This window comes from Corythoichthys intestinalis, chromosome 14 (genome assembly GCF_030265065.1).
Source record: "Corythoichthys intestinalis isolate RoL2023-P3 chromosome 14, ASM3026506v1, whole genome shotgun sequence".
Taxonomy (NCBI): domain Eukaryota; kingdom Metazoa; phylum Chordata; class Actinopteri; order Syngnathiformes; family Syngnathidae; genus Corythoichthys; species Corythoichthys intestinalis.
This window is the reverse complement of record NC_080408.1, coordinates 48523241-48545492: the sequence shown is the minus strand read 5'-3', so window position 1 is coordinate 48545492 and position 22252 is coordinate 48523241. Positions and strand designations below refer to the sequence as shown.

The window sequence follows — 22252 nt, the reverse complement described above, 5'->3', positions numbered from 1 at the left end:
TATTAGTCCTTTACTGAATTTGTCATTTTGCCGAAAAAATGGCCGACTTTGGCACCACGCCCAGGTCAGACCCATGAATGAAAACGCACCATTTTGAAAAGTTTAGATTTCATATGTCTCCTGAATTGTCTAACCAATTTTGAAGATGATCCAACTGATTCCCTCTGTGACAAGGTCTCAAATGTGCACCTTGTTAATTGATAAAAATTTCACATTCGATCCAAAATACCCGATTTCCTGTTGGGTTTGGAATATGGGTGCAAGGGACTTTTTGGAGCAGTTTTGCACAAGGTATCGACTCCCCAAATTTCATTGCTCTACGTTAAAAAAACCTAATAGGAAACGCCTTTTTGAAAAATTCAAGGGGGCGCCACTGAGCCATTTTGTTACATTTTTTTGTAACGTTGCAAGATTATCGAAATCCACACAAAGCCGCATGTATGTGCAAAATTTGGTGAGTTTTCGTGCATGTCCAGGCCTCCAAATGTAAACTGTACTAGAAATGGACAGAAATTTCACATTCGATCCAAAATACCCGATTTTCTGTTGGATTTGGAATATGGGTGCAAGAGGCTTTTTTGAGCAGTTAGGCATAAGGTATCTACTCCCCAAATTTCATTGCTCTACGTTGAAAAAACCCAATAGGAAAGGCCTTTTTTAAAACTCCTTTCTGTCGCCACTAGTTGGCACTGTAGAGTTGATGCAAATGACCCCTACAGGACCCTTCAGGGTATGACTCTCAACAAGCATGGGAAGTTTGGCGCAGATATGTTGTATATCTGCTGAGTTATGACTGTTCAAAGTATTTTGCGAGACAAATTGTTGACAATCATTTTCACTTTCATGTTTGGACCCCTCCGCTTCAACGAAACCTCAATATTTTTCATCAGGCACCTGAACACAGGTCTTAAGGCTCCCCTGATGCAGGATTGAGGTCAACAGATTTTTTTCCCTTGGAGGAGGAACCTGTCTCGTAAAAAAAGGCATTTCCTGTTCTCACTAGGGGGCGCTAGGCCTAATGGGTAATATTTCAATGCAGTCGTGTTCAGGTTGGGATACCACATATACATGGCAGATATGAAAAAGATTGAAAGTTGTGTCAAGGAATTATTAGCCATTTACTGAATTCGGTGTTTTGCCGAAAAAATGGCCGACTTTGGCACCACGCCCAGGTCAGACCCGTGAATGAAAACACACCATTTTACAAACTTAAGATCTCATATGTCTCCTGAACAGTCCCACCAATTTTGAAGATGATCCAACTAACTCCCTCGGCGAAAAGGTCTCAAATGTGCACCCTGTAAATCGATAAAAATTTCATATTCGATCCAAAATAACCGATTTCCTGTTGGGTTTGGAATATGGGTGCCAATGCTTTTTTGAAGCGGTTTTAGACAAGGTATAGACTCCCCAAATTTCATTGCTCTACGCTGACAAACCCTAATGTTATAGGCCAATTTTAAAATTTCAAGGGGGCGCCACTGAGCCATTTTGTTACATTTTTTTGCAACGTTGTTAAATTATCGAAATTTACAATTTTCCGCACGTATGTGCAAATTTTGGTGACTTTTCGCGCATGTTCAGGCCTCCAAATTGGCCGTTTTCATTTGCCCTGAAGAAAAAAAAAAAAAAAAAATCCTTTGCAAAACAATAGGGCCTTCGCACGCCTAGTGCTCGGGCCCTAATAATCCCTTAGGTTTATGACCACCTCATTAACAGAAGACGTCAGGTCAAACATATTAATAGGCCAATGAACAATGTGCAAATAGATTCAGTTTTCAAATGTGGACCTATGCATCTTACCAAAATATGTTATTGTATTAAAACATAAAACAACATGACATGGTTTTAGTTACTGTAATCTAGTAGCAGCAATATTGACAGGAAAACGAGACAGAGGAACAGACACACTGGGCTGGGCAAAAGTTGTTCTTGTTGTTTAAGATGACGCGCTTTCATGGGAGGAAGCGGAAATACAGAGGAAACTACGTTGGCTTAAATGAACCAAAATGGTGCTGTTTTGACAGTCAAACCTATTGATTTGAACGTTTTATAACATCGTTTGAACAAAAAAGGTCAATATCGATTCAAAATCTAATTATCGAGCAGCCTAACGTCTACTAATGATAAACATCTTTAAATTTACAACACATTGCTACATTCATTAATATTTGGTTACTTTAACTCATTGGCTGCCATTTTCGAGGATCGACGTCCAATCCATTTGAACTGGGAGGGCTTGTAGTGAATGAACAAATAATAATGATTCAATTAAAATATCCCTTTGTAACGTAACGCAGTTTGGTCATTACCACTAGAGGGAGCCCTTGTACCACTAGAAATACATTAATCCATTTAAACAGTGAATTTTGTTAGCGAGTCGAAGGAATATTGTTTTGCAAACATTCGATTAATCGATTTGGCCTTAGAGTCAACAAATTGTGATAAGAGTTTTCGATTCATTTTTTCAGCCTAAGATGTCAACTACAGTAATACTGATATCTGATGATTTGATTCATCGTTTTAGCATTTGAGTCAAATGAATAATGAGTTGAGAGCATTCGATTCATCGTTTTAACTTTAGGTCAATTAAGGAGCGATGCAGGGATATTTGATTAATCCTTTTAGTCTTGAATCAACTAAATAATATGTGGTTATTCGATTAATTGCTTTAGCCTTAGTCAAATAAATAAGTTGGAAGCAATTGTTTTAGCCTTAGCGCCAACTAAGTAGAGACTTAAAAATAGCCTAGGAGTCAAATATATAGTAAATTGGAAGTATTCAATTAATTCTTTTAGCCTACACTAAAGTAAGCTATGTTAACATGTACTTTAAGTGATTTAAAGGGGAAAATTAACAGAAAAACTAACGCCCAGATATAAAACAACATCCATTGAAACATTTCATAATCCAAACCTGTTTTAAAATAATAAAGTGGCATAGTGTTTTATAGGCATTTATTTATCAAGGTCACAGTTACAAATTACAATTCAAATGTCGCATTGTTGTGTATGCTTCACTGGGTGAGCTTTCCGCCACAAAATGCCAAATGTTGTCGGTGGATGCAAGAGTGTTGCAAATTAAGACTGAGCGATCCCCACATATAATTTTCCAAAAGACGATGCACTTCGACGAGTCTGGGTAAGATTTGTGCAGCAAACCCGGAGTGATTTTCGAGAACCTGGACCAGGGGCTGTCATGTGTTCGTGACATTTTAGGAGTACTTACAAAAGTGCAATGTGCTTCAAAATTCCTTGTGGTGCCATCCTAGAAAACAGACAGGAATCAGGATACGCTGGTTTCTCGAACTTCCAATGTTGAATAGCAGGCCGAGTCTGGCCCCAGATTAGCTTTGTTGACACTAGGCTAGGAGGCAAGTACGGTATCCCCATTCAAATAAGTGTTCCAGAGAAAGTAAGATTTTTCTATTAGAAATCCACGTCCACGCCCATATTTGAGACACTTTCATGTTGAATCACATGACTTCATTACACCAATCAGATGCAAGCTTGCCGTTCTATGGTCATACCAGCCTGTTCAATCACATGGTGTCTTTTAAGCACCGTGAAAAAAATGAAATATTTGACATGGAGCGCTGCCCACAACATGACTCGAAAACGCCGATTTCAAATTCTCTCCCAGTTTTTATATGGCACCTACTGATCACAGAAAACCGGAGATATGATCCTTTTAATTTCATAATAGTAACTATGAAGGTTGCACATCATGCAGACACTTCTGTTCAAACTAGGAACTATTTTCCCCACTAGAGGGCACTCATGCTCTTTGGATGAATCATGCTTCATTTCTGTTATATTCTCTAGCTGGAATTAAATGTTTTTTTTTTTTTTTTTTTTTTTTTTTTTTTAGTATTTCTTTGGCTTTATGTGATTATGTAATGGTTTACTGTACAGTATCATTATAACAACAGTTCATATATATAACTTTGTGATGCGGAAAAAAAATACCATTGTTTGAAAAAAAAACAACAACAGTACAAGCAGTTACTCACAATGTTACTTATTACGTGAGTGTTCTTTTCCTCAAATACATTTTTACTTGTACTTGAGTACATCTTTTGGATGACTACTTTTACTTCTACTTGAGTAATTTTATTTTGAAGTAACGCTACTCTTACTTGAGTAAAACTTTTGGCTACTCCACCCACCTCTGGTATTTTATCAATAGCAATATTTCTGTATATGGAAATATCATGTATGTTTTGCAAATATGAATGTATGCTTTGTAAAAACAAAAAAATCAATGTAAACTGTTTGTTTCTGAGTATTTTGTATATATATATATATATATATATATATATATATATATATATATATATATATATATATATATATATATATATATATTATTTTTGACAATCTTGTGAAATATAGTTTATATTAACAAAGAAAATGTTTTGCCTTTTGGTTTTATGCAAGATCTCCCCTTAGTATAACACCATTTACCATTTCCATTTGACTCTGTGGAGGGCTTGAAGCATATTGGATTCATAGTTTGCATTCATTGTATTCTCTCATAAGAAACTCCCCGATAATAGAATAGAATAGTCTTAATTTGTCATTGCCAAGAGTTACAAATATTAAACACTATATTATACTCTATTTCAGGGGTCCTCAAATACAAATCTTGAAGGTCCACAATTATTTTTTTTCATGCAGGCATGGGTCCATTTATTAATGTCGTACAAGGCACGTCGAAGGTGGTAAAGGTGGTTTTCTTTTGACCAAACAAAAGTACAATGTACATTCTGATTAAATAATAAATAAGATAGATAAATAATAATAAATAAAATAAAATTAACAACACATTTTTTTATTTAAAATAAAAAATACCAACAAAAAAAAACATGAAAGTACAATATTTACACATGTACACTACATAATTGACAAGATCTGTCATTAAGGTGCAAACAATAACTATTGACAGTACATTTTGTAATTGTAAAACACTGCTGGACAAAAGAAGAAAACGTGCAAGTAGTACAGCACATGTTCACTTGTTCAGAACATAAATGAAAAGCTCTGTCAATAAGGTGCAAACATAAATTATTGACAGTAATTTTAACTGCAAAACACTGCTCAATGAGAGAAATGGCATTTGGGGGTCACAAAGCTGTTTACTCACATCATCAGCCAGTACATCAGTGAGTCTTGTGGTTGATAAATCTGAGAGTGAGATTTGTTTGATTTTTGGTGTCATTTCCTCCTTTTCTTTCCCTTTGAAAATTGCTGTCATCACTTCAATCATACACTCTTTTATTATTTCTCCATCAGAGAACGGTTTCTTATGTTTGGCCAACACCCACGACGCTCTGAGTGAGCACTCCATTGCAATTTTATGTTGTGTCATAGATTTAACAATAACTTTGCTTGACTCTTGATATGACTGCTTCAACATGTTAATTTCTTGCCTTCTCAATTCTGATTCAGGAGGAAACATCTCCAAAAGAGCTTGTGCTCTTTAACATAATGGAGTTTCACATTTTCACTTTTTATCAGAGCAACTGAATTTTAGCATATTAAGCACATGTTTGGTACTTGCAGTTGGTAAAATGGATGCATATTTGTCATTCCATTCCTCATTGAAACGGCGATTTTCGTTGTCCACTTTTCTTCTCTAGGTCAACTTTGAGCATGCCATTTTGTTAGATTCGGTCTTCTACTGGTGGCATGTGTTGTGTTAGTGAACATTGCTTAACGTTGTGATCTTCAACGTTGTCCACATGCAGCGAGAGTGCCGGCTTAACACGGTCAAATAAGTAAATCACGTTTGCTCACAGTATGACTCATTTTCTTGAATGAAAAATAAAGTACATGAAAGCATGTACAAAGTGATTGCAAAGTGCCGGGTTAGTTAATGCCGGGACTCGTGTTTGAGGTTGCTGACACTGCTGCGGTCAGTCCACGCTAGCTACTAGTAGCATGTAGGCACTCTCAGCCAATCAGCGCATCCATTCATGCTCTCTCAGCCAATCAGCGCATCCACGCAGGCTCTCTCAGCCAATCAGTGCATCCCCGCAGGCTCTCTCAGCCAATCAGCGCATCCACGCAGGCTCTCTCAGCCAATCAGCGCATCCACGCAGGCTCTCTCAGCCAATCAGCGCATTATCTCTATGACAACAGAAGTGAGAACATGGAAGATATTTGATTAAAAATGGAACAGAATTTAACGATAGAATAGTAGCGCATAGCGATAGATTGGTGATTCATACAAATGATATATGTTGAAAAAAACGTTTTTTTTTTTTTCGTTCGTCCGTGGGTCCGTAGAGAGTTGTGCCGTGGTCCGGTCGTGGACCGCGGTCCGCTGATTCAGGACCACGCCTGGTCCTCGAGAGCCTCAATCCAGCCTGTTTTCCAGGTTTCCTTCCTCTAACATGCATGAATCAAATAATCAGGGTCTCAGGATAAGGTTTTTAAGCAATGAGCATACATTTTGCAGAATGTTGACATCGATTTGTTCAACTTCACCGTCAGCGGTCGCGTCGTCTGCTGGAGATTCTACCTCCGGCTCATTCGTTTGATGGGCAGCAATATTAGGAAGAGCTCCATCATCACCAGCACATAAATTGTCCTCAAAACCATCTTCCGTGTAGACGAAAACATTTTCATTTGATTCAATGCCTGAATCGCTGAAGAAAAACAAGTTGTCTGACAAATTGCTGTCAATGGTGACTGTATGTTGTGCTGCGTAAATACACACTCCCGCCCGTGACGTAACAGTTACTAGCAAACAATGTTTAGCCACGCTGTTGAATGGCCTAGTGTCTTCGGAACTCCTGTGGCGTGGGCAAATAAAATCAGCTTTTCTTCAATAAATATGGTGAAGGAATCTTACCTTCCAGCCAGACCCCCGGAATCACGCCAGCTGAACCGTCAGGCCCGTGCTGGCACAGATCCAATGAGCCGGGCCTGCGGGACCCAGGCAATCTGGCCAGAAGGCCATACTTCGCGCGTTCACCTTAGTCTTAACCCTTTTTACTGACTCCATTTTGAACGGCTCAAAGAAGGCTCACCTAGAACGTGTTGACAATTTATTCAGGTCGACAGCGATCAAACAGAAAGGCGAAACAGACACAGACCCAGGCAAGGAGGCAAACTCGTTCCAAGGTCACCATATCACACGACAACAAAAGGTTCCCGAGAAAACTGACCATGATTAGTTAAACATTCAGTCTTTTGAAGGCTCCCACTGGGCGGGCCGAGGGCAGGAAGAAGGGTGTGTTTGGGCGTGGTTAAAGAATATTGTCTGTTTGTGGATTGGACAGGAGGGTTCGGGATTTACTGTTGTCAGGGCAACGAGGGTTGTGGATTTTGCCACCTCAGCGTCAAAGGGGCTTTTGTAGTCTTTTCCGTCGTGTTATCAGTTGGATATCGGGCATTGGTTTTCCTTGTGTTGGTACAGGGCGTCCCGCCATTTGTTCTGGACTGTCCAGAAGAACTGATTGCGGGAGTTGGTGCGTCAATCTCGCTCTGTCATTTGAATGATGCACGCGCTGGGCTTCCACAATAAGAAGGTGTTGTTTATCTCTTATGCCCTATATTCTGCTTGTTTTCCTTAAACTATAGTATAAGTGCTATTTGTTTTATAATGCGTGTGTTAGAGTAATACAAACAGTCGATCGATAAATATGAGAAAAGATTCTATTCCCTGATTGATTACATTAGGTGTGTTAGAATAATGCAAACAGTTAGACGGTGCCTACGAGAAAAGGTACTATCTCCTTCAACGCAAAATATTTAATGGTGGGTGACAAGTTATTTCTACATACACTATTTAATAACAGAAAAAAACTAACATATGTGAGTTTCTGAATGCGACATATTTCCTATTTATGAAAAAAGAAAATCCCTATGGCAAATGACACGCGGCCCGCAAAATAGTTTCCCACAGAGTGGAATCGGCCCCTGGGCCGCAAGTTTGAGAAGACAGTTTGTTAATACCGTATGTTAGAGATGTCAGTCGGATTGAAAAATATAAATAATAGTTAAGCGTCATAAAATGGGTTGGAAAACATTATGAAAGTAAAGAATAAAGAGTTGCAATTGTATATGTGGGATGGATAATCATTTTCAGTGCATATTTTCTGACAGAGACAAACACACATTTTTGTTCATTCTTTAGAACGGATGCTCTTTCGATTGTGTAAATTCTTCTGGTTAGTTGTCTTGACTGCATATGATATTACTGCAGCTTTGACGCCCTCCATCTGCCCACCCCATTCAGCTCGACACAAGTCATGTGGATGATGCCGCGGCTCGGAAGGCAGCAAGCGGCATTGTGCAGCAGTGTGCAGCTGTGTGCGGCAGCAAAGCGGGAGGGGCCGCAGACACATCCCGCATACATCCACTGACGACCGGCGAGCCTCCACCGAGCATCCCGGCGGAAAGAAGCGAAGAAGGATGGTGCAAGCGTCCCCCAATCTGGCTCCATCGCCGGAGTGGATCTGCTGTTTGGACAAGAGGTGGGTGAAGCGTCTCCCATCAACGACCGTGTCGGGTTACCTCCTCCTTCCCTCAATCCAGCCCCGGGGCCTGATTCATTGAACCGAATTGCCGTGATTGATCACAACCGGCGAGTACGGGGAGTCACATTGCAATTGAACGCGCCTTGATTTGGTATTTTAATCCACACACAAGGGGCTTTCTGTCATAGTAAAAGCCGGATGTTCTCTCCACATGGCAAAATTGTGCATCTTCTTTTTTAATAATGCGTCTTCGAGGAGCCCTGCACTGCACACGTTGAGCGCGCAGCACATGTTGTCACGTTTGAGATAAAATATAATAGATAATTGCTTATTAAGCAGAAAGAAAAATACAATCGCTGGAGGATTGAGATACAGTATTCTACACATCCCAAAATACATTCATCCCCACGTTACCATTAGCAACGTGAGTCATCACCATCTTGTCATTGTCAGTTCAGTTGTGTAAAATATACACAACTAGCGAAATGGTGGGCGTGGCTAACAGCGAGTGAATCCATGGAATGATGTTTCAATGCCTTTTTTTTTTCTTAATTTTTTTTTTTTTTTTTTTTTAAACCTGTCCTGTTCAGCTGTTTGACACGGAGAATGGAAGTGTAAGTGTCCAGTTGGTCTGAACAGCTCTTAATGTTTCACAATGGAGTATGACATACTCCCATCGTGATCCGTCAACATACCTCGTCTATTAAAACAAAGCAGCGAACAGGAAAGGGTTATGGGGAACAGAAAAAAAAAAAGAAACACAAGAAAAGAAAGTAAAGAAACACAAACAACAATAAGAAAAACATTGAACGCCTACACCAACTATGAATATATTGGTGCTATCATCAGCTAGATGTATTTCTGGTTGACACCATGTGGGGGGCGTGTTGACCAGGCAAGAAGGGGGTGGGGTCTTTACGATAAGTGATTGGGAGGGGTGGAGTGTACACAAAACAGCTCTGTGATCTAGAAACCAGTAATCATGTGAATCCCTTGTGAGTGTAAGCCCATTGGCAACCGACCCTACGCTGTCCCATCGCCAATCCCGGCACCGAGGCCCCCCACCCGAGCGCGCCCAATCACATCCAACCGTGCACAAGCCCTATCAAACATGCGACAGCCACGCAGACGAGCGGAGACGGTGCGCGGGCGCCACACTAGGGCCACGGCCCCCACCCAGCCAGCCCAGGGAGGGAGGGAGGAGCCAGCACAGCCCATCCCTCCTCCCGCGGCCCCAGCAACGGGGTCATCATCACCGACCCCCCCCCCCCCCCCCCGGATTCAGGGTGGTCCCCCTGCCCACCCGCGCCCCCATCAACCGGCCCTCAGGGATGGGAAGAGGGGACGCACGACGTGTAACGCCGTAAATGGCAATGAAACAGCATCGTCACGAGACCTAATACAATACTGGGGCACTGGAGAGAAAGCAACAAAAAAAATTCAGCAGTTATCTATCATAAAAAGTCAGGAATAGCTTTTTAAACTATATATAATCAAGCCAAAATACTGTACATGTTTATGTAAAAATGTGACATCTTTTTTTGTTTTTCAGCCACCAGTACTCAAAAGTTGGGATATCCCTTCTCGATAGTCAATTCACCTATGCTCATGCTCATCAACTTCCATCTGTTCTTCACCTCTTCCTGCACTCTGCTGCTCTACTTTGTCTGGACAGAAATGGGAATATATCACTGTAACTGTCATGTTATTAAACAGTGTTTCCCAACTGGCAGGTTTTGATCTAAAAGTGGTTTATTTTGCCTAGGTGGGTTACTTAGTTTACCGCTCTCATTCCTCCTTGCGGATTAATCCATGCTGCGAGCAAATAACTTTCTAATATCTGTTTGCAAGAGTAATGCTATCTGAGTCAAATAGAAATTAAATATAACAAATATACCATGTTACAGATTACAGGGACTGCAGTAACAAATAAAATGCATGTAAAACAGCTGGAAATTACGATGAGCACACATACAAAATTGTTAGAGGTTATATCCCAAAGATAGGCAATTAATTCATGCAGATTGATTCTATTCATTTTGGTCATATAAACAAATAATAATAATAATACATTTTATTTGAAGGCGCCTTTCTGGCACGCAAGGTCGCAGTGCAATCATTTAAAAAAATTAGACAAATTAAAGACTAAAAACAGTAAAAATAATTAAGTATACTAGTAGAATGTTCAAAACAATAAAAATACTAATGTATGAAAATAATTAGCAGAACAGTAAAACACAAAAAAAATAGGGATTATTTTAGATATGCGAGTCTGGACAGGTGAGTTTTGAGTTTGGATTGAAAAAGGGGAGGTGAGTCTGTGTTCCTGAGGTCAGGTGGTAGTGAATTCCAAAGCTGGGGAGCAGAGCGACTTAATGCTCTGCTCCCCATGGTGCTTAGGCGAGCGGGGTGGGGGTGGGGGGTTACAGAGAAGTGTATGGAGGTGGAGGACTTAAGGCAGGGGTGTGCTGACTATTCCACAAAGGGCCGCAGTGGGTGCGGGTTTTTGTTGCAACCCATTAAGAGGACACCTTTTCACCAATCTGCTGTTTTACATGTGCAATCCGTCGATTGCAGTCAGGTGCTTCTTATTTCTGCTGAAACCGCATTGGTTAAACTATCTGTGCTGAGTCAGTATGAACAAAGACCAGGACCCACTGCGGCCCTCGAGGACCAGTTTGCCCACCCCTGACCTAAGGGCACGGGAGGGAGTTGTAGTATTGTATTCATAGCTATTTAGCTAAAAGACGGCAGCTAATCTGTCACTTCAATTTGCAAGCAGAGTAGTTTACCGCAGTTAACTGCCTGATACATATAGAGTAAAGCTGAACCATTTAAATTCACAATTCATGGGAATAAGCGACCAAATAAACATCAACAGAGGTAAAAACAAACAACAAGGATGGGCAGTTTACTAACCAGTAAAACAGGTCGGATGGTGTAATTTTCACCGTCGACAGTGTGATTGGTACACACACCGTAATATTGATGCTGCATTCACGTGTTGTTGGAGTAATGGAAAAAATGAGTCTCTATTAAATGGTGACTATAAAAAGTTCCAAACAGTCACTCAACTTGATGTACTTGATTGAAGGTGATGTATCAGTGGAGCATTAAAATAGGCTAGTATCCTTTTTAGCAACCATGCTTTTATCCATGATTATGACTTTACAACACATCAGAACGATTTTCCAACTTGGGAACTCAGATCTCCCGACACACATGAATGCAGCATATCTCATGAAGATGGTTCGCGGAAGAGTCAACTCATATGCCTATCACAACCAAAGTTACATGCATAAATTATCATATTAAGGCACCGTGTGCAGATTTTGTATATGGAGTTAATAGAGTAATATGGCCATATTAAATAGGTGCGTTATGTAGATTATGCTATGTATATATAAAACTCCAAAGTTTATTTATTTATTTTTTAACCGGTGAAATTTATACTAAGACACTGCAGATCAACACTGGGGCATGTGCCCCAATAAAATATGTGTTGTGACGCCCATGCACTGAAATAAGAGCTTTCACAACCAGTCGTCCTAGTTTAAACGCAAAAAAAAAAAAAAAAAAAAAAATCGTGTTAAGCGGGGAATATAAAACATCAACAACAACGAGAATAAACAGAGAAAACATTGAAAGAGTTGGCTCTACAAAATTCCTGGGGGTCCATATTAATGAGGACCTTAATTAAAAAAAAAATTGATCTTACAAATAAACTCAAAATATGTTGCTCTATTTTTTAAACTGAGACATTATCTCCCACTCTCTGCACTTCTCATTCTATATAAATCTTTATTTGAACCACATTTACAATACTGTAATATCATATGGTGCAATACATATCCAACTTATCCAAAAAAAGCTTGAAATAATGCAGAAAAAAGTTATATGTGCCCTAACATCGTCTGAGTTTAATGCTCTAACTAAAATAATTTTTCTCCGCCACCACCTTGTGAGGCTTTAAGACCACAACTACTGTCAAAATGCTTGCATAATGTATCAGATCATCTATAAACTAAACCATAAATTAGATGACCTCATCTCAATCAGTACTCCTCAGCACACATTTACTACCAGAAGAAAAAAATCGAATCACGGTGGAAAAAAAGAAGGCTAAAGTGTACAAGCTTTAGCATTGTGTGCAGAGGACAACAGATTTGGATTGAACTTGACAAAACACTTAAAATGTCACACTTCATCTCCATCTTTAAAAAAAACAACAACTTAAAACTCGTCTCCTAGCATGTATGTATAATATGCTGATTCTTTGTATAACATTACTAAGGTGTCTCATATCAAATCCAATGTAACCAGAATTTTGAAACTGTCCATAGTTAACTGTATGTATAGTATGTGTACGTGTGTGTGTGTGTGTATGCTGTCCAACTGGGCCCCTGGTAAAAGCTTTAAATAGCTTCTTTGGAGTATCCTTTTTGCGCATCATATCATATGAACTGCTTGCATATGGCCATGTACTGTATATCTTGAATGATGTACAAATAAATTGAACTGTAATAAGAACATGCAAACCCCCCCAAACAAACCGAAAATAAAAGCCAAACCCGAAAACCATTAAAAACCATGAAAACCCATGGAAAACACCAACAAACTCCACAAAATCCAATAAAATGTTCCTCAAAAAACGTGAAAAACTGTAGAACCGTGAATAAATATGAATGATAAGCCAAGGAAGTTAGGGGTGGTAATACAAAAACTACAATTTCTTAACTCATTAACTGCCATTGACCGCGCCAGGCGTCCAATCTGTTTTGACTCCAGTCAAAATGGATTGGTTTATCGTCCTCAGTGCCTATGAAACATCATTCCATGGATTCACACACTATTAGTGACACGGGCCATTTCACTAATTGTGTATATTACACAAAACTAATGCCATCAATGGCACTGAAAGATAAGCATTCACAATCAGCCCCCCCCGAGTTTTAGTAAATCAGGCATCTATCATCTTTAATATCAGGCAATAAGCTAATTCCTTCTGTTTAGATGATCAAAACCCGTCCAGCTCCTTCCTGGCAGTGAGTTGTAAGATTGGATTGGACAGAATCTCACTGTGCACCACTCAATGCTCCCCTTTTGATTCAATCACAATCCAACCGTGTGCATTTGGGAACATTCCATCTACGCTAACTGTTGATTTGCTCTTGTGAGCAATAATGATGAGGGAAGACACTGACAAGACTTCCGAGGTTAAAATGTCATCTTCTCCCATATATCTGTCCACAGTCATTTACTGCAATCGAGGGTTCGCTCTGAGATGCCAAGGACTGTCAATACCATGCGCAAATCTGGCCAAATTTCTCACATTATTCACTATTTTGATGACATTTTTAAATTATTATTATTATTATTTTTTACAACTGTGTTGATAGTGATTCATATTTAGCGTTGTTTACAGTTTCACAGGTTTGTGGAGGCACAGATGGTTGTTGGGAAAAGTGTGGGAGAGGCCGTAGTAACATAGTGCTACAGTCTGTGTTTGCGTTTCAAGTGTTTGCCATCATGTCTGGATGAGCGAATGTTGATACATGAGCGTCTGATGAAAATTAGGAGCAAGAAAAAAAAAAAAACTAAAAAAGTTGTTACTAAATTATTTTGGTAGTTGATTCATCACCGATTATTGTTGAGGTTAGTCGACCAATCGGCTCATATAAAAATGCTGTTGAATATTATATTAGTTTGGGTGCAAAATGTGCATTGGAACCAAAAACTATGAATGGAGAAAAAAATTGGATGATGAATATTATATTACTCTGAAACTATTTGCTTTCCAAAGCATATGCGGATATTAGCTAAAATTTCATTTCTGATCATTACCAATGAATCAAACTGCTTTCAAAAAGGACTGCAGAAGTTGGAGATTATTTTTAGTTTCCCCCTTTTTTTCTTCCTTTTTAAAATTTTGAAAAAATAAAGAGCATATTTACATGTATATGGCGGAAAACACAGTCAAGACTGAAAAAGCAGTTTCTGCTCTTGCACTCCTCTTAAAATAAACTGCTGTATTTTAAGCCAAAAGAACTATTGTGTTCGATAGAAGAATATGTCTATATGCTGCCATAGCAGATTCATAGCGCATTAAGCCCCCGAACTATTTTTAATTTGTCCGTTTTACCCTGGAAACCCCCGTTTACAGACGTCGCGCAACCGCTTTTGTTTCAACCTCGCCATAAAAAGAAGGCAAGTAATTATATTTATTATTCAAAATGTCTGTCATTTTTAGCTTATAATGTTTAATTAATGTCTAATATTTTGTTTAAAAAAAAAACAAAAAAAAACAACAACTTAAAAAAATTATTTACTCGCATATTTTAAAGTTTTAAACAAATTACGTCCCAACGAAAAAATTGGCGTCTGTAAAAAAGTCACGGATATCTACCTTCTAACTATCACTTAATTATATTTTTTTCGTTACTGTCACATTTTCTCTGATATTTTAAATGATAAATAATCGATACTAACAAAGAAAAATTGAAAAAAAAAAACGTTTAAAAGGGTAAATATGTGAAAATGAAAATCTCAATTGCTCCTTGACGTCTGCGATTTCTGCATGAAAGAGCATGAAAGAGCATAATTAAATACGCCATGATTTTATAGATATTATCGCATACTTACCTCTTTTCGATTCAAAAACCCCCTGTAGCATGTATCATCGAGTGTTAAGACACAGCTGTGAATGGCCAGAGCTGGATTTTTGGGGGATTTTATGGGTGAAAAATGTTAATATAGCATGGGTTGCGATGCAGAAATCGCAGACATTAAGGAGACAAGTAGAGTTGCGACATGAGAAAGCTTTATATAATTTTGAAAGTATTTTTTTTTTTTTTTTAACGTACCAATTAGTGATGGGAGTTTGCTTTTGATGGCTGCCCTGATTTTATTGTATTGAAGGAAATTGACCCCTTTGATTGGGAAATCTTGGACTATATTTTCATATGACATGAATCTATCATCTTTAAAAAATGCTGTAACTGGTTTATCCCTGTATCTTCCCATGTTCTAAAATAAATAGGAATTTTACTAACTCCAAAGTCTGGGTTATGCCAGATTGGTGAAAATTTACACGGCGCAAATTGTGATTGCATAATTTCCATACCGCTCCACCAGGCTTTCAAGGTACATGCTATCATAGGATTCTTGAAGCAGCTATGGTGCTTAATGCTGGGACTAATAAAGGGAGGTTTGCCAGTTGTATTCGATCGCAGTCTGTTTGCTCTAATTCTAGCCATGACTGTTGTTCAATGTTAAGGTTTAACCACTTAATAAGATATTGTATTTGATTTGCTATATAATAGTGTTAGAAATTGGGAGCTTCTAAAACCCCCTCTGGTTTATTTCTTTGCAAGTTGACAAGGCTAATTCTATTTTTCTTGTTCTTAAAGTAGAATTTTGTTACGGCTGAGTCTAGGTCTCAAAACCATTTTTGAGTAGGTTTTATAAGGAATCATTGCGAACAAATAATTAATTTGTGGTAATATTTTCATCTTGACTGTCGCTATCCGGCCCAGGAGTGAGATGGGTAGATGCGTTTTTTGTTTTTTTAAAAAGTAAATATTAGACATAATTTAATGATTCTAAGCTAAAAATGACAGACATTTCGAATAATAAATACAACTACTTACCTTCTTTTTATGGGTGGGTTGAAACAAAAGCGGTTGCGCGACATCTGTAAACGCTGGTTTCCAGGGTAAAACAGACAACTTAAAAATAGTTCGGGGGCTTAATGCGCCATGAATCTGCTATGGCAGCATATAGTCATATTGGTCTATCAAACACAACAGTTCTTTTGGCTTAAAATACAGCAGTTTATTTTAAAGAGGAGTGAAAGAGCAGAAACTGCTTTTTCAACCTAGTCTGTGTTTTCGACCATTTATATTTTCAAAATATTTTATTTATTTAAAATATGCATAAAAATAAAATTTATATTTTAAAAATAAATATAAAAGAAAATATTCATAGTTTTCCAATATTTTAATATAAAAAAAGCACATACAAAAAAACCCACTACAAAATGCAATTTCTGGAGGAATTGCAATGGTAGCTTTGCTGTCATGGTTGTTATGATGTGTCACTTGCTGTTAATTTTGAGGCATCTCCGACTTCCTGTTGATATCAGTACACTTCCTGTGCATTTAGCGACATTCCAGGGTCAGTTCATATGGATTTTGAGACATTCCATGGTCACTTCACGTAATTTCCCCTTGATTTTGGGGCATTTCAGGGTCACTTCCTGTTGATTTGGGGGCCTTTCAGAGTCACTTCCTATTCATATTAGATCACTTACTGTTAATTTGGTGGCATTTCGGGGTCACCTCCTGTTGATATCGGTTCACTTGGGTTGGAAATCAGTCGGATTGAATGGAAGTTTTTGTGCCATTGAAAAGAAGGGCGAATACGAGCCATTGGAAATGAATGGGAAATTTTGCCACTTAGAAATGAATGGGTTTTTCAAATTTCATTTCAAAACCGTACATTTTTAGCTAAAAATGTATAGAATTTTTTTGCCATATAGCCTCGAGAATTTTTTGATGTATAAATGATGTTATTTAGACAAAAGTTGTTGAACAAGTAGTGTTTTGAAATTTCATTAAAAAAAAAAAAACAAAAAAACAAAACACGCTTTTTTGAGTGAACGGTCAAGAGAGCCCGCGTCGCATGAGATTTCTGATTGTTTTGGTGTATGAACGGTGTGTCAAACGGTTTTAGCTGGGCGGTGTGCTGAAAAAACGCAGTTGGATAAAAAAGGAATATTATACAGTAGATGGCAGCTTTTCCATTACATGCAAAGTACCATTAATTAAACTAAGTAAATAGGAGATTCTCTACAGCAATATTTTATATTATATATTAAATATACAAAAATAGCATTTTACAGATTGTAGTTGTTTCTTTCTTGTTTGTTATTAATTTCGAATATATATTTTTTGAATATAAGTATATTTTTAAAAGGTAAAGAGAGAATATTTATATTGTTTGTTGTGTAATTAAAAAAGGGCAACATTAAAATAAATAATCTACTGCAATGAACAATGAAAAATGATTTTTTGTTGTTGTTTTCATTTATTTAAAATAACAAAAATCAAACATTTAAATAAACACATACAAGAATCGACTGCAATGAACACATCTTTACATTCATTCCGTTAAATGCAAACTAAATTTCTGAGCTGTCCAGCTCCTAAATTCCCAAAGACCATGTTGTTTTGAAACTCGTGTCGACTGTGTGCAACTGTGTGGTTGAAAGTGGAGATTGCTGCTCTCGTGAGAAGTATGAGGTCAAGAAGGACAGATGACCGCAGATGAAGCATCCACTTCTAGGTCACATCCGTCTCGCGCTAAAAGGTTCGGCAGATTGCTTTGGACAGACACGGCGCACAAAGACAATGACTGCAAAAGGACAAGTTGACACGACATGTACTGTTAACTAGACAGTCCTCACTGACGCATGATGACATTTTGACTTCTGATGGATAGGTGAAGGGTTGACGTTGGTGCGAGCCCTTCGACCTTGAGAAGTCAAGCGGCCCGTCTCTTCACCGTCCCCACCTGTCTAAACTATTAACCCCAGCCTCCACTGAGATGCACTGCTCTGTTGGTGCACTCAGGACACAATCCGCAGGCGCGGTGTGAGTCACGGACTAAAAAAGACACAGCTGTAATGTCCCTAAGCTCCTGGCAGATGTTGTGGGACTGGAAAGGCTGGACTGGATGTGCCCCTTTTGGTCAAATCTTTATCTGCGAGTGGCTACCTTGAGGACAGAAGACAAACAACTGCTTCTGGACACAAACGTGTTGCGTGAAATGGTGGAATCATCAGCGTGCCTGAAAGCTTGAATTGGAGACGTTAATTCTATGAAGATGCAGCGCTGCTCTAAAAAATGAACTATTTTTACTGTGACCTTACAGTAATGTTGGCATTTGACTATTTTCAACACTCAAACTAAGGTAACAGATCAACAGCTTTCCAACTGCCTTAACGGCTTTAACTTATTCACTGCCACTGACAGCGATAGACATCCAATTTTTTTGACTGGGCGTAACAGTCCGTCATGGACCATAGTCCATAGACGGAGTTTGACTTTTGGGGCAGGGGGGGCACAAATGTTGATGACCTCGAAACGCAGTGTCAGCAATAAAATCAACTTATGAATGAATGAATGAATGAATGAATTTATTGTCATTGTCATCATCATCATAATCATTGACAGTTTCAGAGTGTGGAATTTGCCCGAAAGAAAGACGATGACAGACAAAGGAAAGACGGGAAAAGGCAAATGCTTATCGATACCCGTCCCCCAACAACCCGGGACGCACAGTCAAGCATGTTTGTGTTACAGTCCAGTTATTATCAGGTTTTTTGTTGTTGTTTTTTTCTTTTTTCTTTTTTTTTACTCACATATCATTCAAAAGTCATTGATTGCCATGGAATTTCACATATTGTCAATTTGAGTGGATTCATTGTATCAGTTGATGTCCAAGTTGGTGTAGGGAGGGATCCTCGGTCTTAAAGACACGTAGGCTCTAATAAACCACGATTGTTCTCTTGTACTACAATATGTTGTTAGAAACACATAAAATATTAAATCAATGGCGATATTTTATCATATTTTGTGCATATTTTGACCGATAGTTGGCGCCATGTTTTGCAGGCTCGGAGTAATGACGTAAATAGGACGTTTCCAATCTTGTACAACAATTGTGTAATGCTGCCTAAACTCGCTAAGTAAAATGCGTGCTGATTTAGGATGCAATTTCCAATCAAATGGAAAGAAGGGGAGTGATGTGGGTCTCCACAGATTTCCTATTGACAAGAAGAGGAGAAAGGTTTGGGAAAATGCCTGTAGACTGACAAAACTTACCAAAGACCCAAGGCTTTGTTCTCGCCATTCCTCTCCTACCGCGTTTGAGGCTTTTAGTCGATGACAACTTATGAAAGAGCTGACCGGAGCAGCTGGATATAAACGGGGACTAAAATCAAATGCTGTTCCAACTATTTTCCCTCACAAGAAGCCTTAACGTGCTTGGACAGCGAGTGTGATGTGCGCAATAAAGCGCTAAAGACAAGAAACTGGCCGCTCTCTTAAGCATTTTGCCGTTGCTGCTAGTCTTGTGAACAACCGACAGTGCTGTCTTGCTCTTCACTTTTCCGCTGTGGTTCAAATTAAAATGGCAGAACCGACGACATATTACTACGACGTCAACAAAAATGGCGACCAATCAGTTAAAATAATTTTACAAATTTTATTAAAACGGAAACATTAAGAGGGTTTTTAATATAAAATTATTATAACTCATACTAACATTTCTATTTTAAGAATTACATTTCTTTAAGATTGAGGATGCCTATAACAATATAATAATAAATTGAAAATGAGCGGGGTTTTTTTGTTTTCCATCATTCTTGAGGGGAATTTTAAATCAGGCTGCTTAGGACAGCAATACTTTTCGCCAAGATCATCATCCATTGAATATGGTACTCCCGCCGGTGTCGTGCCAATGTCATTACCCTCGTCAAAAATTGCATCCCCTGGGCGAAGCTGCTGCGCTGCACTGATTTGCTTGATTTCCGTGTTTTGATGATGTAGTTACAGTTGTGGTCAAAGGTTTACATACATTTGTGAAGAACATAATGTCATGGCTCTCTTGAGGTTCCATTTATTTCTACAACTCAGATTTTTCTCTGATGGAGTGATTGGAACAGATACTTCTTTGTCACAAAAAACATTCATGAAGTTTGGTTCTTTTATGACTTTATTATGGGTGAACAGAAAAAAGTGATCAAATCTGCTGGGTCAAAAATATACATACAGTAGCGCTAATATTTGGTAACATGTCCCTTGGCCATTTTCACTTCAATTAGGCGCTTTTGGTAGCCATCCACAAGCTTCTGGCAAGCTTCTGGTTGAATCTTTGACCACTCCTCTTGACAGAATTGGTGCAGTTCAGTTAAATTTGATGGCTTTCTGACATGGACTTGTTTCTTCAGCATTGTCCACAAGTTCTCAATGGGGTTTAAGTCAGGACTTTGGGAAGGCCATTCGAAAACCTTAATTCTAGCCTGATTTAGCCATTCCATTACCACTTTTGATGTGTGTTTGGGGTCATTGTCCTGTTGGAACACCCAACTACGCCCAAGACCCAATCTTCGGGGTGATGACGTTATGTTATCTTGAAGAATTTGAAGGTAATCCTCCTTCTTCATTATCCCATTTACTCTCTGTAAAGCACCAGTTCCACTGGCAGCAAAACAGCCCCACAGCATAATACTACCACCACCATGCTTGACGGTAGGCATGGTGTACTTGGGGTTAAAGGCCTCACCTTTTCTCCTCCAAACATATTGCTGGGCATTGTGGCCAAACAGCTAGATTTTTGTTTCGTCTGACCACAGAACTTTCCTCCAGAAGGTCTTATCTTTGTCCATGTGATCAGCAGCAAACTTCAGTCGAGCCTTAAGGTGCCGCTTTTGGAGCAAGGGCTTCCTTCTTGCACGGCAGCCTCTCAGTCCATGGAGATGCAAAACACGCTTGACTGTGGACATTGACACCTGTGTTCCAGCAGCTTCTAATTCTTGGCAGATTTGCTTTTTGGTGATTCTCGGTTGAATCTTCACCCTCCTGACCAATTTTCTCTCAGCAGCAGGTGATAGCTTGCGTTTTCTTCATGATCGTGGCAGTGACAAAACAGTGCATTGCACTTTATACTTACAAACAATTGTTTGCACTGTTGCTCTTGGGACCTGCAGCTGCTTTGAAATGGCTCCAAGTGACTTTCCTGACTTGTTCAAGTCAATGATTCGCTTTTTCAGATCCATGTATGTATATTTTTGACCCAGCAGATTTGATCACTTTTTCTGTTAACCCATAATAAAGTCATAAAAGAACCAAACTTCATGAATGTTTTTTGTGACAAAGAAGTATCTGTTCCAACCACTCTATCGGAGAAAAATCAGAGTTGTAGAAATAACTGGAAACTCAAGAGAGCCATGACATTGTGTTCTTCACAAGTGTATGTAAACTTTTGACCACAAATGTATCTACGAGGTTTTAAAACATGGCCCGTCCATAAAAAAAAAAAAAAACCTTTTTTTTCTGTCGTATAACATAACATACGTGCCGAACTTAAAAAAAGGCTTTGTTTTACTGTTTTACTCGTAAGATGACCTATAACTGTTATTACTGTACTTCAAGTCCTATATGGAGTTTCTTCTGTTTAATAAATATATAATAAATATATAACTGTGGTTCTTTTCTGGCTTCAATTAATTGTTTAATTCAACATAAGTCATAACTAATGTGTTTGTGTGTGCACTCCCGCGGCCAGGGGATACAATTTTTGATGGGGGTAACTACATTGGCAAGACACCGGTGGTGGCTCAGTTGTACAATTAGCGTCTCTAGTGGGGCAAATTGAAACTCCGCTCACAATTTTGGCAGTGCTGTCTGGCATTTCATGGTCCACATTTTCAATCCTTGGTTGTTGCTCAGTAGTTGTTGTCGCTTTTGAAAGCTTAGGTTTGACAAAATTACTTATATCCATCTTGCCTCTTCGGTCTTTGGGTGGTTTTGGCTAAGCAAAACAAATGAACGTCTAAGTTGCTAGTCACATGATCTGTTCGAAAAATAATTTTGACCCCATTATCTTTTTTTGTTCATTTCATTCATTTTAGTGGTTTGTTTTATGGCTTTACAGCTTTTATAGACAATATTTTACCGGGAAACTCTTAATTTTAAAATC

General features: G+C 38.7%; 1 protein-coding gene across 1 annotated transcript in view; it reads left to right on the top strand.

The window, feature by feature from the left end:
- LOC130930496 (rap guanine nucleotide exchange factor 4-like) overlaps positions 1 to 22252 on the top strand; it is an 89523-nt gene that overhangs the window by 4644 nt on the left and 62627 nt on the right. The window contains exon 3 of the mRNA XM_057858478.1: positions 8248 to 8485. Within this exon, the coding sequence (XP_057714461.1) occupies positions 8424 to 8485 (62 nt within the window). The 5' untranslated portion in view covers positions 8248 to 8423. The remainder of the gene's footprint in view (positions 1 to 8247; positions 8486 to 22252) is intronic.